The following is a 26,458-nucleotide window of genomic DNA, read 5'->3' as shown; positions in this document are numbered from 1 at the left end:
TGTCATCAATTGCAAAGGAAATATGACACCCGGGAGAGAAGTTTTAGGAAGTATAGCTGCTGAATAGAAGAAGAGAGGAGAGAGATGAAGAAGTTGGAAGAAGATGAAGAAGAGTTTCTGGTATCTCAACAAATGACTAAAATAAGAAAAAAGACAGAAAACAATGGGGACCTCTGTTGCTTTTGCACGGCGTAGGGAAGGCGTAGAAGCTTGTCTAGCTCACACCAGAAAGCAGTAAATCTTCCCTCTTAATTTCCCAAAGCAGTTCCACCATTGTTAATGTGTAAACACATAAAATAAAACAAGCAAACAAATGAAGGTGAAATGCTGCAGGGTGTGCTTGAAGCTCGCACAGGTATTTAACACTAGCAGTTTGTTACAAAAACAGTACCATAAAGCATGGATTATAGGATTATAAATAGATAAACAAGAATTAAAGTTCCAATTTAAACTCTCTAACATGGCCATGAGGTAAAGTGAGGTTTGCTACAGCTTCAAAAACTTCCATTGATTTCTACAGAGAGCACTTGGCACACAAACATACTGTGCTTTTGGACCAAATGGTGCTCAGCTGAGGTTACTTTAGAGCAGAGACTGACAGTTCTCACCTTTTTAGCTGAATTTATTTTACATTTTATCTGAGGATTGTGATTGACAGGTTGGAGAGCTGCAGGACGTGCATTTGCATAAGTAAATAAGGACATCGTGAGCAAGTTCACTGTTACCATGGCAATGGTAGAAGATTATGAGGACACGTTGGGCCAATATTTAAACTGCCAGAGGGGCATCTAGACAGGTGCTCTGTACGTGGGTGCACATGGCACACATATACACACACATGTACATTACCTTTATAGATGATGTAAATGCATATGCTAATACAGTGTTTTCACAACGGCTTCAAAGATTCAACAATCTATTATAGACAAAGACTTCAAAGCAAAAGGCTCTTGGCAGGGGAAGATTCCCCGACACACTGGAGCACACTCACATCCGACAACGCTTACACCGTTTTTTCTACGCTAACATGTGCACATGGACCGCACTAGAAGAGATCCTGGCATTCGGCCCGTAGCAATCTATCTTTTCACTCCTTTAATGTGTTATGTTCTTTTCATTGTGATGCAGAGAAGAACTGCTGCTCTTCTTGTGCATCAAACGAGAGGACAACACCTCCTTCTCTTCAACCCTGACTGGTAGATCAAAAACACAAGAGAAAGGGCAGACAGAGATCAAATGTGCCTGTGAGAAATCCACCCACAGGATATCTCCAGAGCCTTCCGCTGGCATACTTAGCACACTTATCCAATATTACAAACACACACACACACACATTCAACATGGCTGAGTGGTTAAAGGTTAGCTTCGCAGAAGCAAGTGTAAATCTCACTAAGTCAGTTTTCAATATGAGATTTTGGACTGGAAAACATCGACTGAGAATTGACGGAGCCCTGCAGCTGCAAGCTTGACCAAAAAGAAAACTCTGACGAGATGACAAGACTTGCTGCCTCATAAATCTCCTGTAACTGGTGTCCAACTATTTCAGCTCATTCTCATTCCCAGGGCATCAAATACCAAAGGCTTTGTCATGGGTGTTGGCGTGTGATACTGCCACAAAAGGCACCCTTTTGCGCCAGTATGAGACGCACCGGGGTTTCCATTAACTAAAATGTAAACCCATCCGCGGCAACAGTAAATGCACAGAGAAAGTGCGCTTCATTTCATCACAAAGTTCAGTTTCATTTTCACTGTACAAACCAGGGATGTGCATTCCAAGCATAAATACTAGGGATGGAACGGTTCAGGTAAAAAATCCGAACTGTTCGGTTCGCTAGTCGCGGTTCGGGACGTGTATGAATTGTTCGGTTCATTTGAAATAAGTTATGAGGCCGATTGTGCATTCTTTCATGTAGAGTTAGGCTCCCGTTTATTGTCCCACTATAAATCAAGGCCTATTGAAGGAGGCTAGGACACGGGCGAACATGGGTCTTGAGGTACATGCGCAGTGTAACTGAAGCTGCGGTCGTGCGTTGCTATTGGCTCAATTTCGGCGAGTGCAGACCTTTTGAGCTTTTTTGTTTCCACTAATTACTATAGAAGACCTATTTCAATTAAGATTTGACAATGAAGACATTTTTATGTTCCTTATGTAAGCCATACGTTTGTTCAGGCAAACTTTTGTTAACTTATTTTTGCCAAATAAATGAAAAGCATGTTGAAATCAGAACATGACCTCCTAGCTGTAACATAAATGTACCGAACCGAACCGAAAACCGTGACCCCCAAAACCTCGATATGAACCGATCCGTGAATTTTGTGAACCGTGCCACCCCTAATAAATACTATTTGATTAGTAATTAGTCAATTATTATTTGAAAATCGCCACATAACCCGCAGAAATAAACCTGTTGGATAATTTGAATACCCATCATGTCTATCTAAGAATAAAAGACAAACTAACAGCCCAGTGTGCAGCTCGTTACAAAGAGGAAAGATCATTAGGTCGCTACAGCAGGGAATCCACAACAGCACACTGGATGCTGAAATACCCATTTGAATGCTTATAGTATATAGTATAATATTTTTCAAGACTTTAGGTGTGCCTCAGAGATAGAAAAACAGAGGGAGAAACATGGACTCACAGACACATGGAGAGATAGACAGGTAGCTGGATAAATAGAGGGAATGACGACAACCACCACCATATTGCCAAAAACAACGTCTCCTTAAATGGCCAGTGAACATTTCATTAATCGAACTCCTGCTTAAATGGTTACTACGCTGTTAGAGCAGCGATGAGAAGCTTAGGTCTCTCCGTTAGGGCTCGGACTAATGAGACAATCAGCAGCTAGCTGTCACAGCCTGGACTTTATGATATCAGGGAGGTGCCTCTAGTTTAACAGTCATTGACCGGCTCATCACTCCTTTCTACTTATCCTCCTTATGGTCAATGGGAAGAGGAGTAATCTATGGATGGTCGTAACTGAGGCTAAATAACGGAAGAGAGATTTTTATAGAAAGAAGATGAACAAACTTAAAAATGAGCTCTGTAGCTGGCAATCCCCAAAGCATGGGTGTTTAAGAGAAAGTGTGTTTTGTAGAATTGTCTCATAAGCTTTCCTGCTCTCTAAGGACTGTGGTTATGTGACGAGCAAGGTGCCAATGATCAAATCAGAAGAAGACGAAGAAGAAGAGAATACCGAATGGGCCTGTTGCACACTAGGGGTGTAAGAAAATATTGATCTACATGAGTATCACCATATTATGTTGTGTGATACTGTATCGATTCTCCAAAACACTGTATCATTATTTTTATTAATCTCTTAAAAATCTGATGGCCCACTGTCGGGCTCGATCGCTATTCCATCTTTCGGCGGTTCAGTTTTAAAGCTAGAGTGAAGATACTGGCATCATATGAAACCAGAAAAACCTAAGGAATCCATTGGTACCAACTAGGGATGGAACGGTTCAGGTAAAAACTCCGAACCGTTCGGTTTGCTGGTCACGGTTCGGTACGTGTATGAATTGTTCGGTTCATTTGAAATAAGTTATGAGGCCGATTGTGTATTTTTTTCATGTAGAGTTTGGCTCCTGTTTATTGTCACATAGAAATCAAGGCCTACTGAAGGAGGCTGGGACACGGGTGGACATGGGTCTTTAGGTACGGGGTATAACACTCAGGAGTCCCTTGACCTCTGACCTCAAGATATGTGAATGAAAATAGGTTATATGGGTACCCACAAGTCTCCTCTTTACAGTCTGCCCACTTTATGATAATCACATGCAAAAACACAAAAGAACACATGTAGTTTTTTGCATGCAGTATACATTTGTTGTTTTTGTCTATTCTAAAATGGTGTATTTCTGGTGTGGTCTTTCTAATAGACAGTTTTCCTAGAATTAAATAAAAAAAAAAAAATCACAATATATTGCCTTGCTTACAGTATCGCAATATATCGCAATATATTGAATCGGTACCCCAGTATCGTGTTATGTATCGTATCGCCAGATTCTTGCCAATACACAGCTTTAATACACACCATATGAAATAACACAGCCTGGACTTTGATTTCTCTTTTCCCCAGCCTCCTGTAACATATGCACACGTTTTTGATTTGCCTCTACAATGCAGATACCCTCTCCTCTGTGAGGACTGCTACCAATATCCGTCTCCCTCAGCCCCTCCTCACCACCAAGTGTATACTGTACACATTACAGAAGATGCTGTCAGAAGAGGATTATAAAGGCTCTGATCTGATTAATGGACAGTAATGGTAGATGGCTGATGAGCAGAGGAGAGGGGGGGAGGAGACGATGGAGCGAGGGAGTCGGAGAGAGAAGGGGTATATAGTGATGGTGAGAAGTTAGAGGTTTCATCTGAGCAGGTCAGAGAGGAGATCAACCCTAAACCCTCCTCCTTCCTGCTGCTGCCCTCTTCTGCTCTTTACGCTACTCCTCTTTCCTCCAGGGATCTCATTATGGTGGACTCACTGGCCATGAGGACTGAGCCTATATGCGTATGAGATGGGGCTAAAGAGGGGGACGAGGAAGTGTGTGAGGAAGAGGAATAAGTTTGGGGGGGTGAGAAAGCAGGAAACTAAAAGAGATGGCGGAAGCAAGGCTGCAGAATGTGGGGAAAGAGAGACGAGGAGATAGTGTGTGCAGAGAGAAGTGTGCTGTAATAGAACAGTAGAGCATATAGCCTCAGGTACCAGATTGTTATTACTGCTGCAGATGGTTGGGAGACGCTTCCGGCAGATTGATGTTTGGTTATAGTCTGTGCCTGTGTGTATATGTGTCACATCCATGTCTGTATGAGGCCATATGCGAGCATGCTATATGCTTGTTTAGTTTAAGTAATGTCGGCTAAATGGCATGTTCTCTGGATAAATAACCAATTAGAAGCTCGGCGGGAGGCTGCAGTGAGCTACGGCGCCCAATCAAATCCCCATACACCATCTGTAAACTATTGCTCTCATTGCAATGCCGCACGCAGCCTGCTGTAAATATCAAAATCGAGTGATTCAGAATCCCGTGCTCACAAAAAAACAGCAAAGTGAGAAGACTAAAATTAGACGCTCACTCTCCTTTTTCCGCTCCATATTCTTCCCCCTATAAGAGCCCTGATCAAGATCTATGTCGCCCTTTGCTCTTTCTCACCTGTCAGCTCTTCTCCATTTGTGTAACGGATTTCATTGATTTTTTTTTTTTTTGAAGGGGTCATAAGATGCTCTTAATGCGCCGCTGAAGACTGTTAGTGTGTTTATATTTGTGTACACGAGCTGATGGGAGCATGTAAGTGTGTGTTTCTTTGCAGGCCCGCGGATGTAATGGTCAACATTAATCTAATCTGGGGCGGTTTGGACAGAGATGCCGATGAAGAAGAAATGACACACTTTGACAGACTGTACCTGCGCCTGCGCACCTTCTCACTCCCACACAGGCTCATGGAGGCTCTAATGCAGAGTTATTATCCTCATAATCACTCCAAAATCCACCACATCTTCTCTGTGTTCTCTCACCTCCTCCTCCTTCTCTCAGCTTTTCTAGCCATTCATCGTTCCCTCTCCACCTCCCGGAGACATCAGCTCTCTCCTCTCCTCGTTTCCCCTCTCTACCACATAGCCGTGATAAATCTCTCACATATCTTCCCAATGGGCTTTCACAAAATCAATGGCTATTTTGGAGCATCACTTTCTAGGTATCAGATTGAGTGTATGCTGGGATATGTACAGTACGTTGATTCTCACATGCTGAAAAGTCTCAAATAAAAGGTGTTTTTAAAATATTGTCAGAGCTTCAGTAGCTTAGGGCGCATACAGTATGGACAAGTAAAGGCAGAGTAGAAAGGATGATGAAGCTGTGTTGTAATGGCTCACATGTACATTGTACATTTCTGCAGCATTAATTCCTTCAGTGCAACAGTCACGTCATACTCGCCAATCTACAGAGAAGTCAATCATTTTGCAGTTGTTTTGTTCGTTCAGCTACTGCTAATAAAACTCAACATTTCCTGCTCATTTTTCACATTAAAGGCATACCAGAAAAAGAAGAGATTCCACCCCTTTAAGGCAAGACACCCCAGGCAAAAACATAGTTTTTTCATGCACTGGTAAATTTTGAGATTTGGGGGTATTTTTAGTCTTTCAGGCTAGTGGAGGAAAAGATCCAAAAGACACATTTAGGTGTTTATCTTATTTTCTCCTAAATTCACCAAAAGCTAGCATATTAGATAATGCCTCATTTGCATATTTAAACATACAATTTCAGAAAAATTGTAATAAAAAAAAAATGTCTTAATGTAAGTAATCAACTGGGGAAGTTTCATGGTGATATAAATTAATTAAAGTTTTCTAGAAAATGAGTTTTTCCTCAGACTCTGAGCCAGAAATCTCCACTTCAGTAGCACTGACATACACCAAACTTTCTAATTTCATTACTATCTATATTCTGAAGGTTTTTACAGAGGGGTTTGGTCATAAATCATTCATAGCCTGATTTATGTAACATTTTATTCCCAAAAACATGGTGAAAATTGATTTTTATTTCTGTTGACAGTATTTTCTGATATATGGAGTGATAAAAATAGATTCAAAATTCACCCTGCAAAAACCTTTGACTCAAATGTCTAATGTCTGACTATGTTCAGATTTCAGTACTAGAAATGTATGCAAATTAGCACATATTGCATTAGATAATGCCTCATTTGCACATTTAAACATACATTTTCTGAAAACTTTTAATATAAAAAAATAATTGCCTCAATGTAAGTAATCAACTGGGGAAGTTTCATGGTGATATCTATTAATTAAAATTACACCCTGAAATTCTGCTAGAGCTCTCCCTCAGTTTATTTAAGAAATGCAACAGAGAGTCACTGTGTGGGTACCTGGGTTGTAGCGGAGCTAGCGGCTTTTTAGAGGCTCTCCCGCTGTGTGTGTGTGTGTTTGTGTGTGTGTGTGGGAGAGTGTTAGTACATAGCCGTAGTCACGCTGTTCATCGAGGTTAACGTTACTATTTGTCAGCCCTAAATATCTTGTTAAGCTCTGAATATAGCACTGTTACTGGCGGGCCCATGTGTTGTGTTTACTGCCACTGAAGAGGAATAAATCTCGTTCGTGTACGACGCCGTCTGTCCGCCGTGAGATGCACAGACCGGGGCCGCAGTCAGCCAGTGTTCCAATATTTATACTTGGCGCAGGGTCAACGTATGACATAGACCTCTAGGAGTCTTGCCTATTACATTGCAGACACATACAAGCAAATTATGAGCAGAAAAAGCAGTTTTTACAAACAGTAGGTAATTTGTTCGCTTGTACGCAAAAAAAAATCCATGTGATTAAGTGTACAGCGCAAAAAAAATGTGTGGAGTTTCTCTTAAACACACAAAAAAATAAAACGTTGACCATTTGCAAAGCCCTGCCATTCTTAGTTACTGTTGCTATGCCTGTCAAGCTTTCTGTTCGCTCACGGCACACATAGGCTGTGTTAGAAATCACTATGTAGTGCACTACATTTAATGTACGCCATTTTATTTAAGTGTGCGAATTCTGAGCGTGTACATTTATCCATTATATAGTAGTATAGAATATATTACATGTCCCATTATATAACAATCCCACAGTGCAATGCTCCGTTCTTTTTACAGATGCGAAAATTAGGCTATACGCTTGCACGACTCTACACCTGTCAGCGATGACGAAATGAGGATTAGACAGAGTGGCGAGTATGGCATCACTCTGAGGTTGTGCTGACGGTATTAGTGCTGAGAAAATGCACATTATCCTGAATATATCAAGACAACAAGGAAACAGAGAACATGGAATGTTGCATTAACAGCAAACAGCAACACAGTAAGACAAAAGCACATCAGAAAAAAGGGAGACGTCGTCTCAAAATATGAAAATATACTATAAAAATAGGGACAATTTGGAAGCAAAGGCTTATATCTAATATAAGCTTGTGCAAGCTGAGTTAAATGTGTGAGTCCGTGTCTGCGTGTGTACTTGAATTGAATATTCCTCTGGAGTTTATTTTTTGCACAAGCAATCACATTTTCTTCCCTAACGGATACAAATGCAAGAGTTACTGTCTCTCAGGAAGCCCGCTGAGCCTGAGCCTGTTTTGACAGTAAATAAGCTAATAGGCAAATGTCATGGCTATTAAATGAGTTAAGCCCGATCGATGTCAACTCCGGGGCAGGCAGAGGTATATAAATTCATTTCAAATGAGACACCAACTGACACCAATAAAACAAGTAATCTGTTAGCATCTGTCTGCAGAGACGGGTGGTGGTGGTGGGGGGGGGGGGACTAGTGTGTGTTTGGGAACGTGGATGTGCATCAAGAGGCAGTGGGAGGGAAAGCAAGGGATGACATAGAGTGAGGTAAAGGGATTAGAGTTAGAGGGGGGGTAGAGGTGGAGGCATGGATGAAGCCGTCACTTCGCTTTGTGAGGTTCTTGGCGGTGAGAGATGAGAGAATGATCTCCCACGCAGGCTGCAGGAAAATGCTTACACTAACACTTTCACTCCGCCTTGGCCCCACAAAAAGGAGGGGAGAAAAGTGCAAACATGTCACAGAGATAGGAGCAGATCAATGTGCACAAACAGTGTCGGCAAACAAGCACAGCCACGGACGCACAAACTTGTTTCAGCAAAAACCAAGCATTGATGATGTAATGTGTTTTTTTTATCTATATTTCATATTAAACTCTCCTTTTTTCCTCTCTTTCTCCTGACAGTCCTTCTCATCTCTTAACTATCCATCACTGAAATTAGTGATCAGGCACAGCCTGGCAGCAGTATTAGTTTCTTTGTAATGACAGGCACAGCACTGAAGCATTTCATTTTCGTTCTCATCGCAATACTTTAGCTTTGATCGCTGGTTTGTGTCTCTGAATAAAACTCACCAAGCCATCCCAGAGGGCCACACCGTGAATCACCGGGATCCACTCGAAGCAACAAAGTCAGCACGTACATGCAAATGCACACTTCTACATCACATCGCCCTACAAAAAGAGCATAGTTTCAGAGCTAAATACAGAAACTCTGCAAGATGCCAAACCATAATCTACATTTATGCTAATAAAAAAGCACCAGTGAAATCCACCTTGTGTCCATTAAAGCTCGCAGATCTTTCTCCATTAGACTTCACAGATCTCGGCTCTTTGCTGTGTCCAAGACCCTCATCTGTATTCAAAACTGCAGCCAATCGGTTATGAGGCATCTTTCTCGAATTCCCCTGGGATAAGTGGACATGCTGAATGTTAAGTTTAGCCTGGAAGTAAGTTAGAAACATAGCTTGCACTACTATGAGTACTGCCCCCAGTGTTTCACCTTAAACACGTTAAGTGAGTTAACTTCATTTTTAATTTCCATCTAAATCACGGCAAGAAAGCCAAGATGCATGTTTTCCAAAAAATGTCAAACTATTGCTTTAATTAAGAGGAATAATCAGAGGAGATTTGATCGCATTAAAGCAGCAGTGGGTAGAAATGGAGCAAATATGATTAAAAATAAGTTATTTTTACAAAACGGTTACAATATCAGTACTGACAGTAATACATGAATAAAAAAACATGTGTCCTCCAGTGTCCTCCGGTGCTCCTAATGGCATCTGCAAGACGTCACAGACTGGAGGAAAACAACCAATCAGAGCCGAGCTGGAGCCTTGCCGTCTCTGAGCAGCTGTCAATCACTCGTAAACTCCGATCAAACGGTCAAACTAGGGAAATATGAATCAATATTCTGTTACTGTAATGCCTATTTCTTGCCTCAAATTTGTTCAGAAACATCTTATAGTGTACTGTTTAGCTGTAAAATGAGAAAAAGTCTATGACCCGGCAGCTATTTTGAGATCAGTCGAGGAAATACCAAGCACCGCCCACCGTCTGGAGCACAGCCAATAGGAACGCTTTCTCTCTGAAATGACCTGTGATGGGCCAAAGTCTCTCGTCACGGGCTAGATTTGCCAACAGAAAACGGAGCCATGAGGAGGTGCAGAAGTCTCGCTTTCTCTCAGAACACTTGAATTACAATATGCTGAAAGGTTATTAAGGATTTTTTTGCCCAATGATGCCAAAAACTTTCTGCCTACTGAAGCTTTAAATGCTCACATACAGTTCATATTGTTATTCTATATTATGGAACAACCCCACACCCATCTACACATCAACCCCTGCAGGTCAGCGAGCAGTGTGTTCAGAGCAGGCAGACCTATTGATTTACTATCAACGGGCCAAGCATTGACCAGAGCAGGACATGTAGGGCCTGGCCCCTCGGTGTATTAATAATTCATTTGGGTTCTAGGGTTACAGCAGGCATTGCTGGACAACTGCAATATATGGAAGCTCGCAGAAAAGACAACTTGACAGTGATATAAACAGAGTATTCTGGGAGGTGTTAAGAGACTGAGAGCGTGGATCGAGGATGTTTTTCTATATTTCAGCAGATGAGGGAGAAAAACCTCAGTGTGTGCTGTCAGTGTGTGTGTGTAGTGTTCAATATGAGTTCCATGAAATATGCATGAAGTATGTTTGAACCTTCCCACCGCCCCCTTCCCCTACAGGCCAGCACCAAGGTCCTTCAAGCACATGAGCTCACATGAACGCCAACACACATACATGCATCCGTACACACACACAATGTGGCACCCTGGCCTTACACTGATGAATGTCTGTCCTTCAGAGAGCACAACAGCCACAGGAGAGTGATACAGTGTGAATGAGGACAGACGAAGAGAGCGTGCGAGACCGAGAGGGAAAGAGAAAAGGCGACGTAAGAAAAAAAAAAACAAGAGTGGTAGGAAAGAGAGTGTGTTGTGGGCAGAGGTGTAGGCAAGAGGAGTGATGCAAGGGAGTAGAGAGGGTAAAACGAGATGAAGTGGAAAAAAAACAGTGCCTGTCCAGGAAAAAACAGTTTCTAACTGAGGAAAGTAAGGTGGTTTGGAAAATAGAAAGTGTGTGTTTTTCTTTCCGTATTCAGTAATATAGCATTATCATGAAAATTAGGTCCAGTATGAACTCTTGGTGGAATATTCCAACAGTGGGGGAGATATTAGATGTATTTCTTTTTTACTTTTTATGAATTTACTATATACCTACAGAAAAGTAACCACAGATACGTATCAGTGCGCATCTTGAAGAGCAATACTGCAGCCAATCATGTCGCAGTCTTTCGTGTAATCTGTGTTAAATGAGCGGTGGAAGAAGTTTTCAGATCTTTTACTAAAGAAAAAGTTGAAATACTGCAATATGAAAGTTCTTCATTATGAGTAAAAGTCCTGCATTGAAACTGTACCTGAAGTAAGTACAGTATTATGTTAACAAAATATACTGAAAGTATCAAAAGTAACCCTTGTGGTCTCTGCGAGTGTTACTGTATATCATATGTTGGATTATTGGATTAGTATTACTGTGAAAGTAGCGTATTACAGTTGCATCTGGTTGAGGTGGAGCTAATTTTATCTTTGGTAATATACTGTTGAGAAAGTTCATCTTTAGCAGTGCATAATATTTCATAACCTCATCATATTGTTTTATATATGTAAAATACTAGTAGAGTGTAGGGGTGTAAAAGAATATCAAAAATATCGAGTATCGCGATATTATTTTTTTGTGATACTGTATTGTTTTTCAAAAACACTATTGATTTTTAATTACTAGTTCACATGGGAAGATGAACTCAGTCAATACTTTATTTCATTTGCAAAGAGATGCTTCCTCTCAAAGTAGTGCTATGATGTTGGATGTTACAGAAACTGTGATGCATGAAAAATACAGATCCTACTGTTCTGATCGGTGTAAAAGAAATTAAACTCTCTTTTACTCAGATATCATATGGTGGTGTGTTCTTTATAATGACATTTCTCCTAAAATTAGATTTAAAAAAAAAAATCGCAATCGCTTGCTTACAGTATCGCAATACATCGCAATAAATTGAATTGTAATCCCTGTATCGTGATACGTATCGTATCGTCAAAAGTACAATATTGCTCTATGAAATATGGAGGAATTGTAGTCTAAAGCAGCATGAAATAGAAATACTCAAATAAAGTACTTCATCTTTATACTTAAGGACATAGTTGAGTAAATGTACTTAAGTATCAATGCCATCCATATCCTCTTAAGGATGGGGGCCAGGAGGGTAAAGAAGTCACACTATACCAACCTACCAAGTCACCACTGCATTGAAAGGATTGGATGCCTTGTAGATATAATATATGATTTTATATTTTTAATAAAAGATGATGTTGAAAAAAAGAGAGTACCGAGGGAAGAGATGGAGGAGAAGAGGGGGCGTTCTTTGTCATCTTGGTTTTTAAGTTACAGTAACTTTCTAATTAGGCAGACATTTGCTGCTGTGCTAATGAACAACAAACTCTTTCAAGCAGAACAAACAACCTAGAAACAAAGCACACACACACACACAAGCAGTGTCTCACCAGGACACGAGCCCATCTGTTTGCTAAGGGAATCTTTCTTTCCTCTGGCGCTGCTTAAAAAGAGAGTGGGAAAAAAAAATGCATCCCACACACACACACTAGTTGAGTATGCAGACATGACATCATATCTTTCTGTGCCGAGTCTCTGCAAAAGAGCGTGGGCAGGCGTGCGCGGGCAGCTTGTGTGATTACTACACTGCGAGAGCCAACACAGACTGAGAAACCCGGCAGAGCAGACTGTGCGTGTTTTGTTTGTGTCTGTGTGTCCTTGTCTGTCACTTACAACTTGAGGCGATCTAAAGTCATCTTTTTGCATCTCCGGATTCATCTCCTTATCTCTGCCTCTGCCTTTTCCCCCTTTCTGACTTTGTTTCCTTCTCTTCTCACTGTTCATATAGTCATTTTTTTCTCTCTGGCATTTGTTTGGCTGCCATGCCCCGTGAGCACTGTTTAATTCTCCCCCCCGCGCTGCCTCCAGAGAAGAAAGGGGTGAGACGAGGGAGGACGGGGGCAGAGGCAGAGGCACTTCATTAATCAATCAACCAGCTTTGAAAATTTACCTAATTAACGGCTAATTACAGATCCGGGCACAGTGCCAGCTGGCATCCCATCCACCTCCACTGATACGACCCCCGCGGTCCCCCAGATGACACTAGAGGTAAACACCCCTCCCTCGTGCCCTCCCTTTACTCTCTTCTTTATTAGTCTATCCATCCATGCATCCACTCACCCATTCCCTTCTCATCCTCAGCAGAAACAACAGATCACAGCTGATAACTCAGACTCCAGATCTCCCGCCACCTGCCTCATTCTCATGTCGCACCATATGGCTGTCTGTGTGGTTTTCTTTATGGCCGTCTTACCGGAGAAACGTCCGCGGTCATCACAACAGGGTCCCGGAGGGTCTCGGAAGGCGCGGTCTCACTCCGACGATGACTGCTACGGTTCTTGCCTCGTCCCTGCCAGCTCCCTCTGCGGGATGTGGTTGCACGCCAGGCCCGCTGGATCCTGGGAACATAAAATACGTATATATCAGTGACATCTACATGTCATACATGACATACATTTATTTATTGACGGACTGCACACACTATGTTCACCCATTCACTCTGTCTCTTTTATATCTCTACTATTGTTTTTATAATTTTTTGTATACCTTTAACTCTCCTGTGTTTCACTCTGTTTGCTGATGTTTGCTGATGTTGCTGCTTTGACACCTGAATTTTCCTCCGGGGATTAATAAAGATCTATCTATCTATCTATCTATCTATCTATCTATCTATCTATCTATCTATCTATCTATCTATCTATCTATGTCATCACCAAAGTTGAATTATGGAGTTGCAGTGCGGGAGGAGGATTTGGGGCATCTAGGGGTTTTTGGAAGTCATGTTAATTTTCTGCATATGACAATGTTAGGCGACAGGGCTCCAAATAATTTTTTCATTATCGATTAATCTGTTGATTATTTTCTCGATTAATCGATTAGTTGTTTGGTCTATAAAATGTCAGAAAATGGTGCAAAAATGTGGATCAGTGTTTCCCAAAGCCCAAGATAACATCCTCAAATGTCTTGTTTTGTCCACATAGAGGAGTAGAGAAACTAGAAAATATTCACATTTATGAAGCTGGAATCAGAGAATTTGTACTTTTTTTCGGATTATCAAAATAGTTGATGATTCATTTATTAATTTAATAGTTGACAGCAAATTGATTAATCGTTGCAGCTCTAATTGGATGGGCATGAAACTCTACTGGTTGGATTATCAGTACAAAAGATGAGAAACTGTGAAAATGTCTGGTTCTTTGATTTAAAAAAAAAAATGATGTCCCCATGCATATCTCATTTCTCTCTCAACTTCTCAATTTCTTCTTCTGAGACTTTCCTTTCTTACATTTATTTCTTGGCTATTCTCAAACATCTTTTCCCCTCAATATCTTTTCTCAACTTTGCTTATTTTTTCCCTTTTAAGTGTTCCACGGCTCACACACCTCTCTGACCTCTCTCCACCTATCTCTCCCCTGTTTTCAACCTCCACAGATCACTCTCTCCGTCTCTCCCTTTCCACTTTCTTTCATCCCTGCAGTCACCCCAACACCAGAGGGTCCAGGATGGAGTGTAGGATCAATTACCCGATGGAGAAACACATTCACCTCCAGTGGAGCAGAGAGCCAGCTGAGCCAAATGGAACAAATTGAATTAAGCCATAACTCCTAGCTCCAATACCAATACCTCCCCCCTACCCCCTTCTTTCTCAATACCTATTTTCTCCACTTTTATTCTCCCTTTGCTCTGTCCATGCTTCCTCTTCCTCTGCCTTTTTCTGTGAGTTTATCCTGACATTTCTTACTATCCGTCTCACCTTTCTACACCCCAATCATGTTGACTCCGCACAGAAACATTGGCTTTCTCTTCTCTATCCTCCACTTTCAAGGAAGTGAAAGCCTGAGGCGAGAGCTGTCCTTCCCCGTTAAACCTATAAAAGCGAGTGCCCGTGTTTAAGTAAAATGGTGCTAGATGGCTGTCTACGAGGGTTCGTGCACTCAAAAGTGCACTCTGACCCCAGCTTTGAAACCTAATCAGACGGAAGATTGAATTATAGCAACACATAAATTGATCACTCCCACACAATGAAAATAATGCACTTTTAAGGTCATGGGTAACATGGGTGACACTCAAGGTGAAATTGACTCGAAATGTAGAAAAGAAACGCCGGTATTTTTGAAAAGCCACAGGTGATACTCACACAATAGCCTTGATTTCCAGGTGCTGTTGTTGCTCACGACGACAAGGGCTATTGTCATCCTCTTCATCACTCCTACGAGGACGACTTCTGTTAAAAAACCAATGAGTTTATATTTCACTTGATATAGGAAATCACGGCATAATAAGCACTTCTATTGGGAGAGTAAGTGGATGCCATGGTAGAGTTTATGTTCAAGAGTGTGGCTTTGTTATGGCAGAATGAGGGTCTCAACTTTCAGGTTCTACAATTACAGTGAAGCAGTCGTTGGCAATGAAAATCTTGGATATCAGGCACCCTTCAACAATGCTCATTAAATATATTCAAAAAAAGGAAATCTCGCAAGTAGAAGCAAAATGAGAATCATAAATATTGCAAGTTAAAATACAGGGCTAAAATATAAACATAAATAAAATATAAAATAAATAGGGCTGTCAAATTGAACGCATTAACACAAATTTGTTTTAACGCCACTAATTTTGGGCTCAATTTTAAAGCTAGAGTGAATATCCTGGTATCATATAAAACTAGAAAACCTAAGAAATCAATTGGTACCAACCATGTCATACTAGCTTGTCGTGAAGGAGGCTAAATAACGCTCCAAACATGCTCTAAATTTTGGCGAGAAAAAAATGGCATGGCCATTTTCAAAGGGATCCCTTGACCTCTGAAATCAAGATATGAGAATGAAAATGGGTTCTATGGGTACCCACGAGTCTTCCCTTCACAGACATGCCCACTTTATGATAATCACATGCAGTTTGGGGCAAGTCATAGTCAAGTCAGCACACTGACACACTGACAGCTGTTGTTGCCTGTTGGGCTGCAGTTTACCATGTTATGATTTGAGCATATTTTTTATTCTAAATGCAGTACCTGTGAGGGTTTCTGGACAATATTTGTCATTGTTATGTGTTGTTAATTGATTTCCAATAATAAATATATACATACATTTGTATAAAGCAAGCATATTTGCCCACTCCCATGTTGATATGAGTATTAAATACTTGACAAATATTCCTTTAACTTACATTTTAAACAGATAAAAAATGTGCTATTAATCACGATTAACTACGGACCATCATGCGATCAATCGGGATTAAATATTTTAATCGATTGACAGTCCTATAAATATAGTAATATAAAATTGTGGTAGGCAGTGTTGCAAAAGAATAAACTGAATGTAAACAGGAATGTAGTAAATGTACAGTATATGAATATGAGATCGATGTAAGATAGAACAAGGGCTTGACATTAAAGTATACTATCCTCATTGCAGATTGAATGCAGTCCATAAAAGATGAGGATTTATTTCACGGAACGGTCGGGACACTATTGTGTAACGTCTTACCTCTCCACCTTGGGAATTGCTTGCCCTCCGCTGTGATTGCAGTAGCGATGACACCTCTTCACTTCTTCCTGCACAGAGAAAAGCACCAATATGTCAACAAGGTTTTTAATTCTCTCCGCACAAGCATATGACACGGGAGGAGATGTGCTTCGATAACATACAATAATAAATCAGTAGCACTTTGCGTATGTGTAATTGCTTCTCCTCCCACGCATACTGTCTGTTTGGCATATAGCTGCATAACTAAGCCTAAAGAGAGGCTTTTTATGATTTCTTTCTGTTATCTGTTTATCAACCTTAAGAGTGGCAGCTTGTTAACATAGACATAAATAATCATAAACATACATAGTGGTAGGGAAAACAACTATGTGTGTGTGTGTGCGTATTCTATTGCTGGTGCATAACAGCATGTGTGTGCTCTGCAGGTGCCAACCAGCCAGACAGACACCGGCTGCAGGCCAGGGTTGTGAGGCCCATCTCAGGCAGCTCTGCCATAAAGCTCAATGGGACTGGACAGATGGATGTGCTCGCCAACGTAGCCAAGCAGCTCCACTCCATCTCTAGTACTCACTCATCTCTATACTGTATGTTAGCCAGCAGGGTGCAAGCTGTGACTATTTGTCTCCATGTTTGTTTTCAAGTGCATGTGTCTATGTTTATGCCCTTAAACAGAGGGACTAATAAGGGGACCAAGACACAGTGCTGGTCTTTGAGTTACGTAAGGCGGAAGGTATTTTAGCATCTTCTGGTCATGTGCTTTTCAGTGAATTTTTTCTGTTGCCGTCAGGACTTCGTTATGGTTTACCGGTTTGTAATACTAACCGCTATTCTAGGTTCTATCTTACATGCTAATGACAGGGTACAAAGCATGGTAAACAGTCGGACTCTACAAAGTCAAAGACTCAAAGTCTCAACAGTGACCAGTATTAACAAAGATGAGTATTAATAGACAATTACAAGCAAAAATCTAATTACATGTCCTGAAAAAGTGAGACAAGAAAGAAATGAGCTTTTCTCCAAATTAAATATATAGGCTATTTTTGCCTGAAAATTAATTATATTCTTGTCTGTCACATCTACATCAAGAGGTGTAAAGATAAATTCAGCTCACAGATCAGTACGATACATGATCAAACTATAATAAGAAGACCTGCAAAAACGATGTTTTCAAATGTCACCATTCTTCTGTCTAGATGAGAACTAACGTCTATAACAGATGTTCTCAAACTTTTTGGGGCCATGGACCCCTTAAATGGGAGAACATTTTGCAAGGACCCCCTCTTAACCCTAACTCTTATAAAGCATAATACTTACTACCATTTGTACACTTGGATGCCATGTGAACTATTTGTATTCTAAAACTTTTCAATCTAAATACCTCAGACCTGTTTGATAGTGATAAACAGAAACACATTTCAATTTGAATAATGTTAATGTTATTGAATGTTAATACCAATTATAGACCTTTAAGCAGAGGGTGATTTTATTCAAATTGCATTGGGACTCACCTTGACAGCATTTATAGCTTATATTTCAAGTAGCCTAACTGATCAAAAGCTTTCCGAAAATGAACAGTAGCAAGACTAGCATAGTCCTAATAAATCCAGATACGTATTTAAATGTATCGGTCTAAAGCTGACTGTCAGTAATAAAGAACACTGGTTTATAAAGAACAATCATCTGAACTTGGTTGGAGTGACACTCACTCACTCAACCACACCACTTGGCCAAAAACATTTTTAAACAAACTGATGTTATTTATCGTGGAAGTACATTTTTTTTTAAGACAATTAACATTTTCAGGCAGCAGCTGAGACCTCATTTAATTGTGCCCTCTGACGTTTCACACATGTCAACAAAATCAGTACCATTTTAGCCCCACGATGCATATTGTCACTTCTTAAAACTTGGATATACTGTGCCACAACACACCATTACACCTGTAGTGTACATGTGTGTTTGTGTGCTATCTAAGCTCATGTAAATCAAGGCACATGTAGTCCAGACACTGTGCGATGTTGTTGCATTAGTTCTGAATGTTCTCTCCTCGTCTCTCAGCCGAGCCAGAAGGGATCAAGTGTTCAGGATTCCAGGCAAAAGGCCAACAAGGGTTTAAAAAATATCAGTATCAACAAGTGTTCTGCTGTAGTAACTGCAGACTCCATCCAGATGCTCAAACTAAACTAAGAATCCATAACAGATGACAATGGTGTTTAACTTCAGACTGGAAATAAATAAATGTGTTATTAAAATGAAAAAAAAATGAATATGCTTAAACGTGCAGTAGGCTGAATGTTTTTGGCATAATTATGCAAAAAATCCACAATAACCTTTCAAAATATTGTGATTCAAGTGTTCTGAGACAAAATATATATGTATATGAGGAATATATTCCTCATATTCAGTCATTATTATGACTAGTTAAATGGTTATTTTATTATTTACACATATCACAGCATTCGTCTGAACACAGCTGCTCAGAGACGGCAGGCGCCAGCTCGGCTCTGATTGGTTGTTTTCCTCCGTTCAGCGAAATCTTGCAGATACCATTAGGAGCACCGGAGGACACCGGAGGACACCGGAGGACACAGAGGCACATGATTTTTTTTCAGATTATCTGTCTCATGCACTACTGTCAGGATATAGTGACCGTTTTATAAAAATAACCCTTTTTAATCATATTTGCTCCAATTCTACCTACTGAAGCTTTAAATATACATATAGGGGAGGTGCTAAAATGACAGATATGTCTAATTTAAAGGCACAGTAACACATCTTAACGACATTAAAATGACCAATTGTCTACTTACACTACTGATTGAACATTAAGAGCATTGATACTATGATTAAAACATGGACTATCACAGTAAACCTTTCATTATGAGTAGTCCAGTTTTCATAGATTGCAACACTTCATAATTTTTTTTGCAGCTGCTATCATTTTTTAACAATTATCTTTTGTGTGTTTACAACCAACCATAATGTCTCGAGTCTCTGGACCGGATAAAATGCACTAAAGTTATAGAAACACCAAGGGAGCGATACAGCTGCAGCTGGTGACAGGAGGAATGCATTACTTGCAGCTACAGGGTATATGACAATCTGTTGAATCAATAGCCGAATACATTATTGCATAAAAACAGGGATATTAACAGAATCCTATTCTGCTGGGCATGTAAACAGCTTAATCGCATTATTTTCAATATCAAAATAAGGGCAATCAATAGACTGAGAGGCTAGGGAAGGTGGACAGTAATAAGCATTATGCCACTGAAAAATGAGCAAAGGAAGGAAAACAGGAAGGAAGGGGAGAGAAAAACAACAGCACATCGCAGAAAGTCTGCTGCCCTCTAATTGATGAGTTATTAAAATCATAATTTCTCCGAGTCCTAGTTCTATCACAGAGATCGATGGCAGGGATAGTTGAATGTCACACTAAAACACACACACACACACAAAGAAAAAAGCTTTTTCCCTCGAGTGTGTGAGAGATGGTCAGCTCTTTGTGCTCTTCAGACTAGTCTAACTTCCACACACATACAAGCACATGAACACAACACACACCTGAGTGCACTGAGAGAACAAACACGCCTGCATGCACACACACAGTCACATGTAAACACACACACACACACACACACACACACAACAATCTGATTTCAAGGGTTTGATCGCAATGATGCACTGAAACATCTGCATCAGACTATCTGCTGTACGCCGCTCGACCGGCTGATCAGCCTGGGGAAATGTCCAATCAGGAAGAAGAGCTGATGTACCGGTGGAGATGCTCGTTAATCGGAACATCGGAAATCAATTTACATGCGCAGGGCGTGCGAGGAGTAATATGGAAGTCAACATTTACTCTTTCGCCTGCAGTACAAAAAGAGCCCGCTGAGAGATGCAGGTGTTACTGATGTGCTCATGTTATTACATGATCTGGAAATGCTATTTTCATCTTATGGCTATGGGGTATAAAACAAGCACTTTCTACTGCATTTGTGACATTTTGCTCCAACCTTTAAATCCTATTGGAGTGGAGAGGGAGCAGGAGACACAGAAACAGGTTTGGAGACGTAAATTGACAAAAGAATCAGAATGATAAACTTGTATTAACTGAGAGCTGCAGTGAGACAGCAGTTTCATACTGATCAGTTAGGAGCGTTTACGGACCTATACATTCTCACAGCACCCAGAACCGCTGCAGTTACACAGCCATCAATACCAGGCTGGAGCAGGAGGTGTAAACTAACCTACGAGGCACAGATAAGGAACAGGCTTACGTCATACACACATACAGATGTGAGGTTAATTTCATATCTAGAAGTATGTGGTTCATCAAATACAGACAGACCCCATTTCTTTTAGAGCCACACTCAGGATTTATAGGTATGATCAAAAGAAATGGCTCCCCTAGAAGACCCATTTAAAGCAGACACACTAGGGCTGCACTAGTGGATAGTTTCATTATCAATTAATCTTTTTTTCCCATTAAAGGTACAGTGTGTAACATTTCGGGGGTTCAATTAGCATAAATGTAATTTCATATAATGTTTTCATTAGTGTATAATCACCTGAAACTAAGAATCGTTGTGTCTTCGTTAACTTAGAATGAGACGTTTATATCTAAATAGGGAGCGGGTCCTCTTCACGGAGTCCGACATGTTGCTCTGCCATGTTTCTACAGTAGCCCAGAATGGACAAACCAAACACTGGCTCTAGAGAGAGTCTTTCGTGATTTTACATTACCTGAAGGCCACCGTAGTTCTCAGACGCGCTTGTGAAACTAAGGTAACGTGAGCCGCGGAGTGTAAAACCGTGGTACCGCCAGCCGCTGTCTGCCTTACGTTGCTGGCCTATGTATGGTCTTTGATCGAGGTTTGCACTCGGCTACTCACGTTACCGCAGTCTAGGAAAGGGAGGAGTGAGCAGAGCGGTATTCAGTTGGTTGCAATCTGCAACCACACCACTAGATGCCGCCAAATCCTACGCACTGTCAATTTAATTGTTTTTCGTCTAGCAAATTTAACAAATGGTGCACAATGCGTAATTCTTAGAGCTTAAGGTTGACGTCTTTAAAGACCAACAGCGCATAACTGAGAGGTATTCAATTTACAATGACATAAAAACAGGGAAAAAGCATCAAATCCTCACATTTAAGAAGCAGGAACAAGCCAATACTTGGCCTTTCTGCTTGATGAATGACAATTGATACATTATCAATACCGTTGTCGATTCATTTTCTGCAGATTTTGGCCAAACGATTGATCACTTCAGCCCGAATGCACACAGAATAGGCCTACATACAATACGAGTCTTTACACCTACATGTGTTGAGCCGATGGACGTGCAGTGAAGGATGTTGAGCATTTAAAAACGTTTGAAAAAAGCAATCTGGGATACAAAATGAAGGCGGCGAGAGGGTATCAATGAGAGAGAATAGGAGGCCATACGTTTATACTCAATTGGTGATAAGAAGAAGAAGAAGAAGAGAAAGACATCCCCGATGAAGTGTGGAGGTGGCTGGGGTGTGACGAGTGGAGATGAAGGAGGTGTGAGAGTGAGAAAATGACTATATAGTCTATCAAAATGCAAAATGGAGCGCTTGGGACTATATTCCCCCTGCTACGATTAACCAATGGAGAGCTGCTCTGGCTAACATATGGTGAGCGAGGGAGCGAGAGCATGTTGCACACACACACACACACACACACACACACACACCATCATCATTGAGCTTGGTCTTCTTTCAGTGATCAAAGACTAAGCTCTCTCATTTAGACCAAGCCAGCCTTCCAAGACATGGTAATGGGATGGGATGGCAGGAGTGTGTGTGTGTGTAGGAGTGCATGTGTGCATCCATGCATGCATCTTTGTGTATGTTTTGGATGAGTTATGGTGCATTTTGATTAAAAAGGCACATTTTATTTTTTAACCAGAGCACACACACACACAGAGGATGTATATTTCTTCATCACATGACCGTGGCGGGCCCAGAGAGAGAGAGAGAGAAAGAGACACCTATCTGTCAGTGTGCAGGCTCATCTTGCTCCGGCGCGGGGTTATTACGACTCAATCGCGGAGCGTTTGAGTGAGCTGGCGCAAACAGCACTCAGCACAGCTCTGTCCCACTGGAGGGGGAGACAATAATGCACATCTGAAATATGACACCCTTTCCCTGGCACCACACTCCCACTATGCACTGTACATCCCTCCTATATAGATTACAGAATGCCGTATCTTGACTCCCACGGTTTGTGTGTTGTGTGTCCTATGAGACGGGGTGTGAAACGACACCTGCTGGATTTCTGCTCCTGTTGAGCTCATTAAACTGCATGTTCACTGAATTAGGAGCAACAAGGGGCTTCGTGCATGCTACTGATGAATGATTTTGAGATCCCAGCTGCACGTGCTGTGTCAACAATGTCACCTGTGCTGTATATTTCATGCTTAACCCCATTAAACGTGACCTCCCCCCCCCACCCAACCCCCTTTGGCACGCTGTTTAAATAAGCTCTGTGTAAAAAAATGGTTAACAACAAGAGCTCGTGGCCGTAAAATTCTGCCGTCCCATTGATTATGGAGTAATAGCTGGATGGATTAATGGGTTTCTCAGGGGGGTTCACGCCTCGGCAATGAATCTGAATCACTCACGCAGACACAGCGAGTGGAGCGGCCTCCATATCCAATAACCTGCATTTCTATCCTCGTGCTCATATTTCACACGCCAATTACTGGTTAGTCCTTCCTTCATCAAGCTAGTCTTATATGAACCTACTCTGACATGGCGTCTCACAGAGTTAAGCTGGGATCAATTTGGGAAAAAAGTCATTTTTGGTGGGCGATAATGGAATTCAACTGTCAAGCGGTGCAAGTGGAAACGGATCGGAACAAATCTGGAGTCAGAAATGGGAAAGTTTAGGGGGAACATGCAACGGACAAGATTGTGTGTGAGTGTGTGTTGGGGTTGCACCATCATAATATATTGCAGAGTAAGTCGAAAGCTGTGATGGAACAGTGCTTTCAGAGCTCACGCGCTCAATATCCCCAGCCGCCGATAATGCGCAACACTACATCACATGGCATTAAATATTCAGAGGCTCAATACAACCAGGTGAACTTGTGCACCTCACACTCACCCAAAGCACACGTCATACTTCTATTAAAGGTGATTCTAGCAGAACCTGATTTACATTATGAAGTCAATTAAAGCTGCAGTAGGTAGGAATTGAGAAAACATGATTAAAAAAAAATATTTTTATAAAACGGTCACTCTATCCTGACATTATAGTGCATGAGACATGTAATCTGAAAAAAAAAAATCATGCCATTAATGACATCTGCAAGATTTCACAGACCGGAGGAAAACAACCAATCAGAGCCGAGCTGGAGCCTGCCGTCTCTGAGCAGCTGTCAATCACTCGTGAACTCTGATCAAATGTTTTCAGAAACATCTTGTAGTGTACTGTTTAGCTATAAAATAACACAGTTTCTACACGGCAGCAATGTTGAGATCAGTTGAGGAAATACCCAGCAACGCCCACCAGCCGAAGCACAGCCAATACGAACGCTCTCTCTCTGAAATGACCTGTGATTGGCCAAAGTCTCCCGTCACGGATTTTTTCAAAGCCTGAAAACAGAGCCATGATGAGGGGCAGAAGTCTAATTGTTTCTCAGAACACTTGAATTTCAGTATGCTGAAAGGTCATTATGGAATTTTTTGCCCAATGATGCAAAAAACATTCTGCCTACTGAAGCTTTAAAACAACCGCTCTCCTCAAACAAACTGTTTTGAGCTTCAAAAAACATGTATCATCCCTTAACATAGGCAAACTGAGGAGAAAGGCATGCCACCTCAGTCAGCTGAGCAGTTCAGAGCTATATTCCCTGCTGAGGATGAAGTCATTTAGTAGCAGGAGGTACAATATGTAGTATTAATGAGACCTTTTCAGCTGCTGCCATGACAGAATCTTTAAGTGGCCTCGAGCCAACTTGAAAAAAAAAAAAGCAATTCTCCAAACCAAATTGAATTCGGTCAATTGTGCCATTTCAATGGGTGAATAAGGGGAAATTCAAAGCAGTTAAAGGTAACACATGCAGGGAGGTGAAGAGGAGGGAGGGGGAGAGATTTAGGTTGCACTGTCCAAGGTGCTGATTCTCCAGCTGCTAAACCACTGGGGGAATAGTTGCTAAATGTTGTCATATTGCAACAAATCATATTTCTCTCTTCAATTTTTTTATGTTTGGACAGTTTATGGGCTTCTATTTCCCTCCTTAGACACTTTGCTTCTGAGCAGTATACAAGCAGCAACTTGCTGCTTCTAAAAAAAGATCAGAAAGTGAATTACATCATTGCTGCAAATGCTCCCCTCACCAAAGATAGAATCATCCATTAGCAATATCTTCCCAGACAGGTAAACAGACAATCCAGTTTACAGTAATAGACTGTCTGTTGCCCTCCTCTCTCTTCTCTGAATTGCCTCTTCTTACCTGGTTGTTAATGCACAGAGCAAGGTGCTTCCTCTCTCGAGCCACAGCCAGACTCCCGCTGCGCAGCCTCGCCTCCTCTCCCTGGTACATGCTTCTGGAAGGAACAAGTTAAAGACACAGAAACTATGAAATATGCTGGAATACAGCCTGTACTCATCTCTCTCTCTCTCTGTGTGCAGCTGCAGAGAGTATACCGTAATGCAGGATTATCACTCAGTGCATGTCGAAGCAGCCTGCCACTGGAGCTTCTCGTTTGTTGCCCTAAATAAACCAGATACATTTATGACAAGGAGGAGGTGACACTAACCTGTACGTGCCGTTCCTCAGCATGACGAGCTCGCTCTCTCTCTCTCTCTGTCTCCCTCTCTCCGCGGTCAGACAGAGATGAAGTGAGCACTCGGAGTCGGGAGCAGCCAGAGAGAGAGAGAGAGAGAGAGAGAGAGAGAGAGAGAGAGAGAGAGAGATGGAGAGACCACACTTGGGAAAAAAAAATCCTTGCAGCCAATGGGACGCTGAGCGCGTTTTTTTATTATCCAGCAGCGCCCATTGCGCGCGTGTGTGTGTGTGTGTGTTTGACGCCGGGGTGTCGTTTAACTTGGTCAATGGTAAATGGACTTGGACTTACAGTATATAGCCCTTTTCTAGTCTTCTGACCACTCAAAGCGCTTTACTCTACATCTCAACATTCACACACACATTCATATACTGATGGCAGAGGCCCATCAGTATCTAATCTAAATACCCATTGAGCAATTTGGGGTTAAGTGTCTTGCTCAAGGACACATCAACATGTGACCTGGAGAAGCCCGGGATCGAACCACCTACCCTCTGAGCCACAGCCGCCCACATGTTGCCCCTTGGTACATTGATCGATAGTTACAAACTAGGTTCTCATTTCACTTATGCAGATGATACTCAACTTTACATCTCTATTAAAGCCCCCCTCCAGCCAGTTTTACTTCCTGTTTTTTGGTTAACGTTCTTTCTCAAACAGAGAATGGGGGTGTGGCCAATTGCAGACGTAATTCATTACCATGGTAACCAGATTACATCGTTTTTCAACCGAGTTTAGGCGAAACCAGCTTTGATGAATTTACTGTTTTATCAGTAAGTAAATAAGTAAGTAAGTAAGTATTAATTAGACAAGAATTAGCACAACACACCGACTCTCAGTCATTCTCCTGGCGAGGCGGCCGTCTAGCTGCTGCTGGGCTGAACAGAGGAGCCGCACCGCCGCACGCCGGCCACAGCATACCGGAGGGTGGATAGACATGTTGCAGAGGTCCATCGTTTGAAGGTCCAGAGGTCCATGCCATTTCAGGATGTTTTGGAGGTGCTAAAACCGGCCGCTCACACCTCAGCTCCCAGCAGCGACACCGAACCGGGCTACACTGTGATTTGTTTATTTCTCTAACAGGACTTTTCTCTTGTTT

General features: G+C 41.5%; 1 protein-coding gene across 2 annotated transcripts in view; it reads right to left on the bottom strand.

Moving 5' to 3' along the window:
• Window positions 1-26,345, bottom strand: part of schip1 (schwannomin interacting protein 1) — a 261,637-nt gene extending 235,292 nt beyond the window's left edge. Inside the window, exons 1-5 of one of the 2 annotated variants that reach the window (XM_037774717.1) lie at window positions 26,189-26,345; window positions 25,026-25,119; window positions 16,539-16,606; window positions 15,191-15,277; window positions 13,307-13,451 (exon numbers count right to left, since the gene is read on the bottom strand). In XM_037774717.1, coding sequence (XP_037630645.1) covers window positions 13,307-13,451; window positions 15,191-15,277; window positions 16,539-16,606; window positions 25,026-25,119; window positions 26,189-26,313 — 519 coding nt within the window. In that variant the 5' untranslated portion in view covers window positions 26,314-26,345. Of the gene's footprint in view, window positions 1-13,306; window positions 13,452-15,190; window positions 15,278-16,538; window positions 16,607-25,025; window positions 25,120-25,332; window positions 25,469-26,188 lie in introns of those variants that run through there. The other variant, XM_037774718.1, reaches the window with a different exon arrangement.
• Window positions 26,346-26,458: the final 113 nt, after the last annotated feature.

The sequence above is a fragment of the Sebastes umbrosus genome, chromosome 7 (genome assembly GCF_015220745.1).
Source record: "Sebastes umbrosus isolate fSebUmb1 chromosome 7, fSebUmb1.pri, whole genome shotgun sequence".
Lineage (NCBI taxonomy): Eukaryota > Metazoa > Chordata > Actinopteri > Perciformes > Sebastidae > Sebastes > Sebastes umbrosus.
This window is presented reverse-complemented; position numbering and strand designations above follow the sequence as displayed.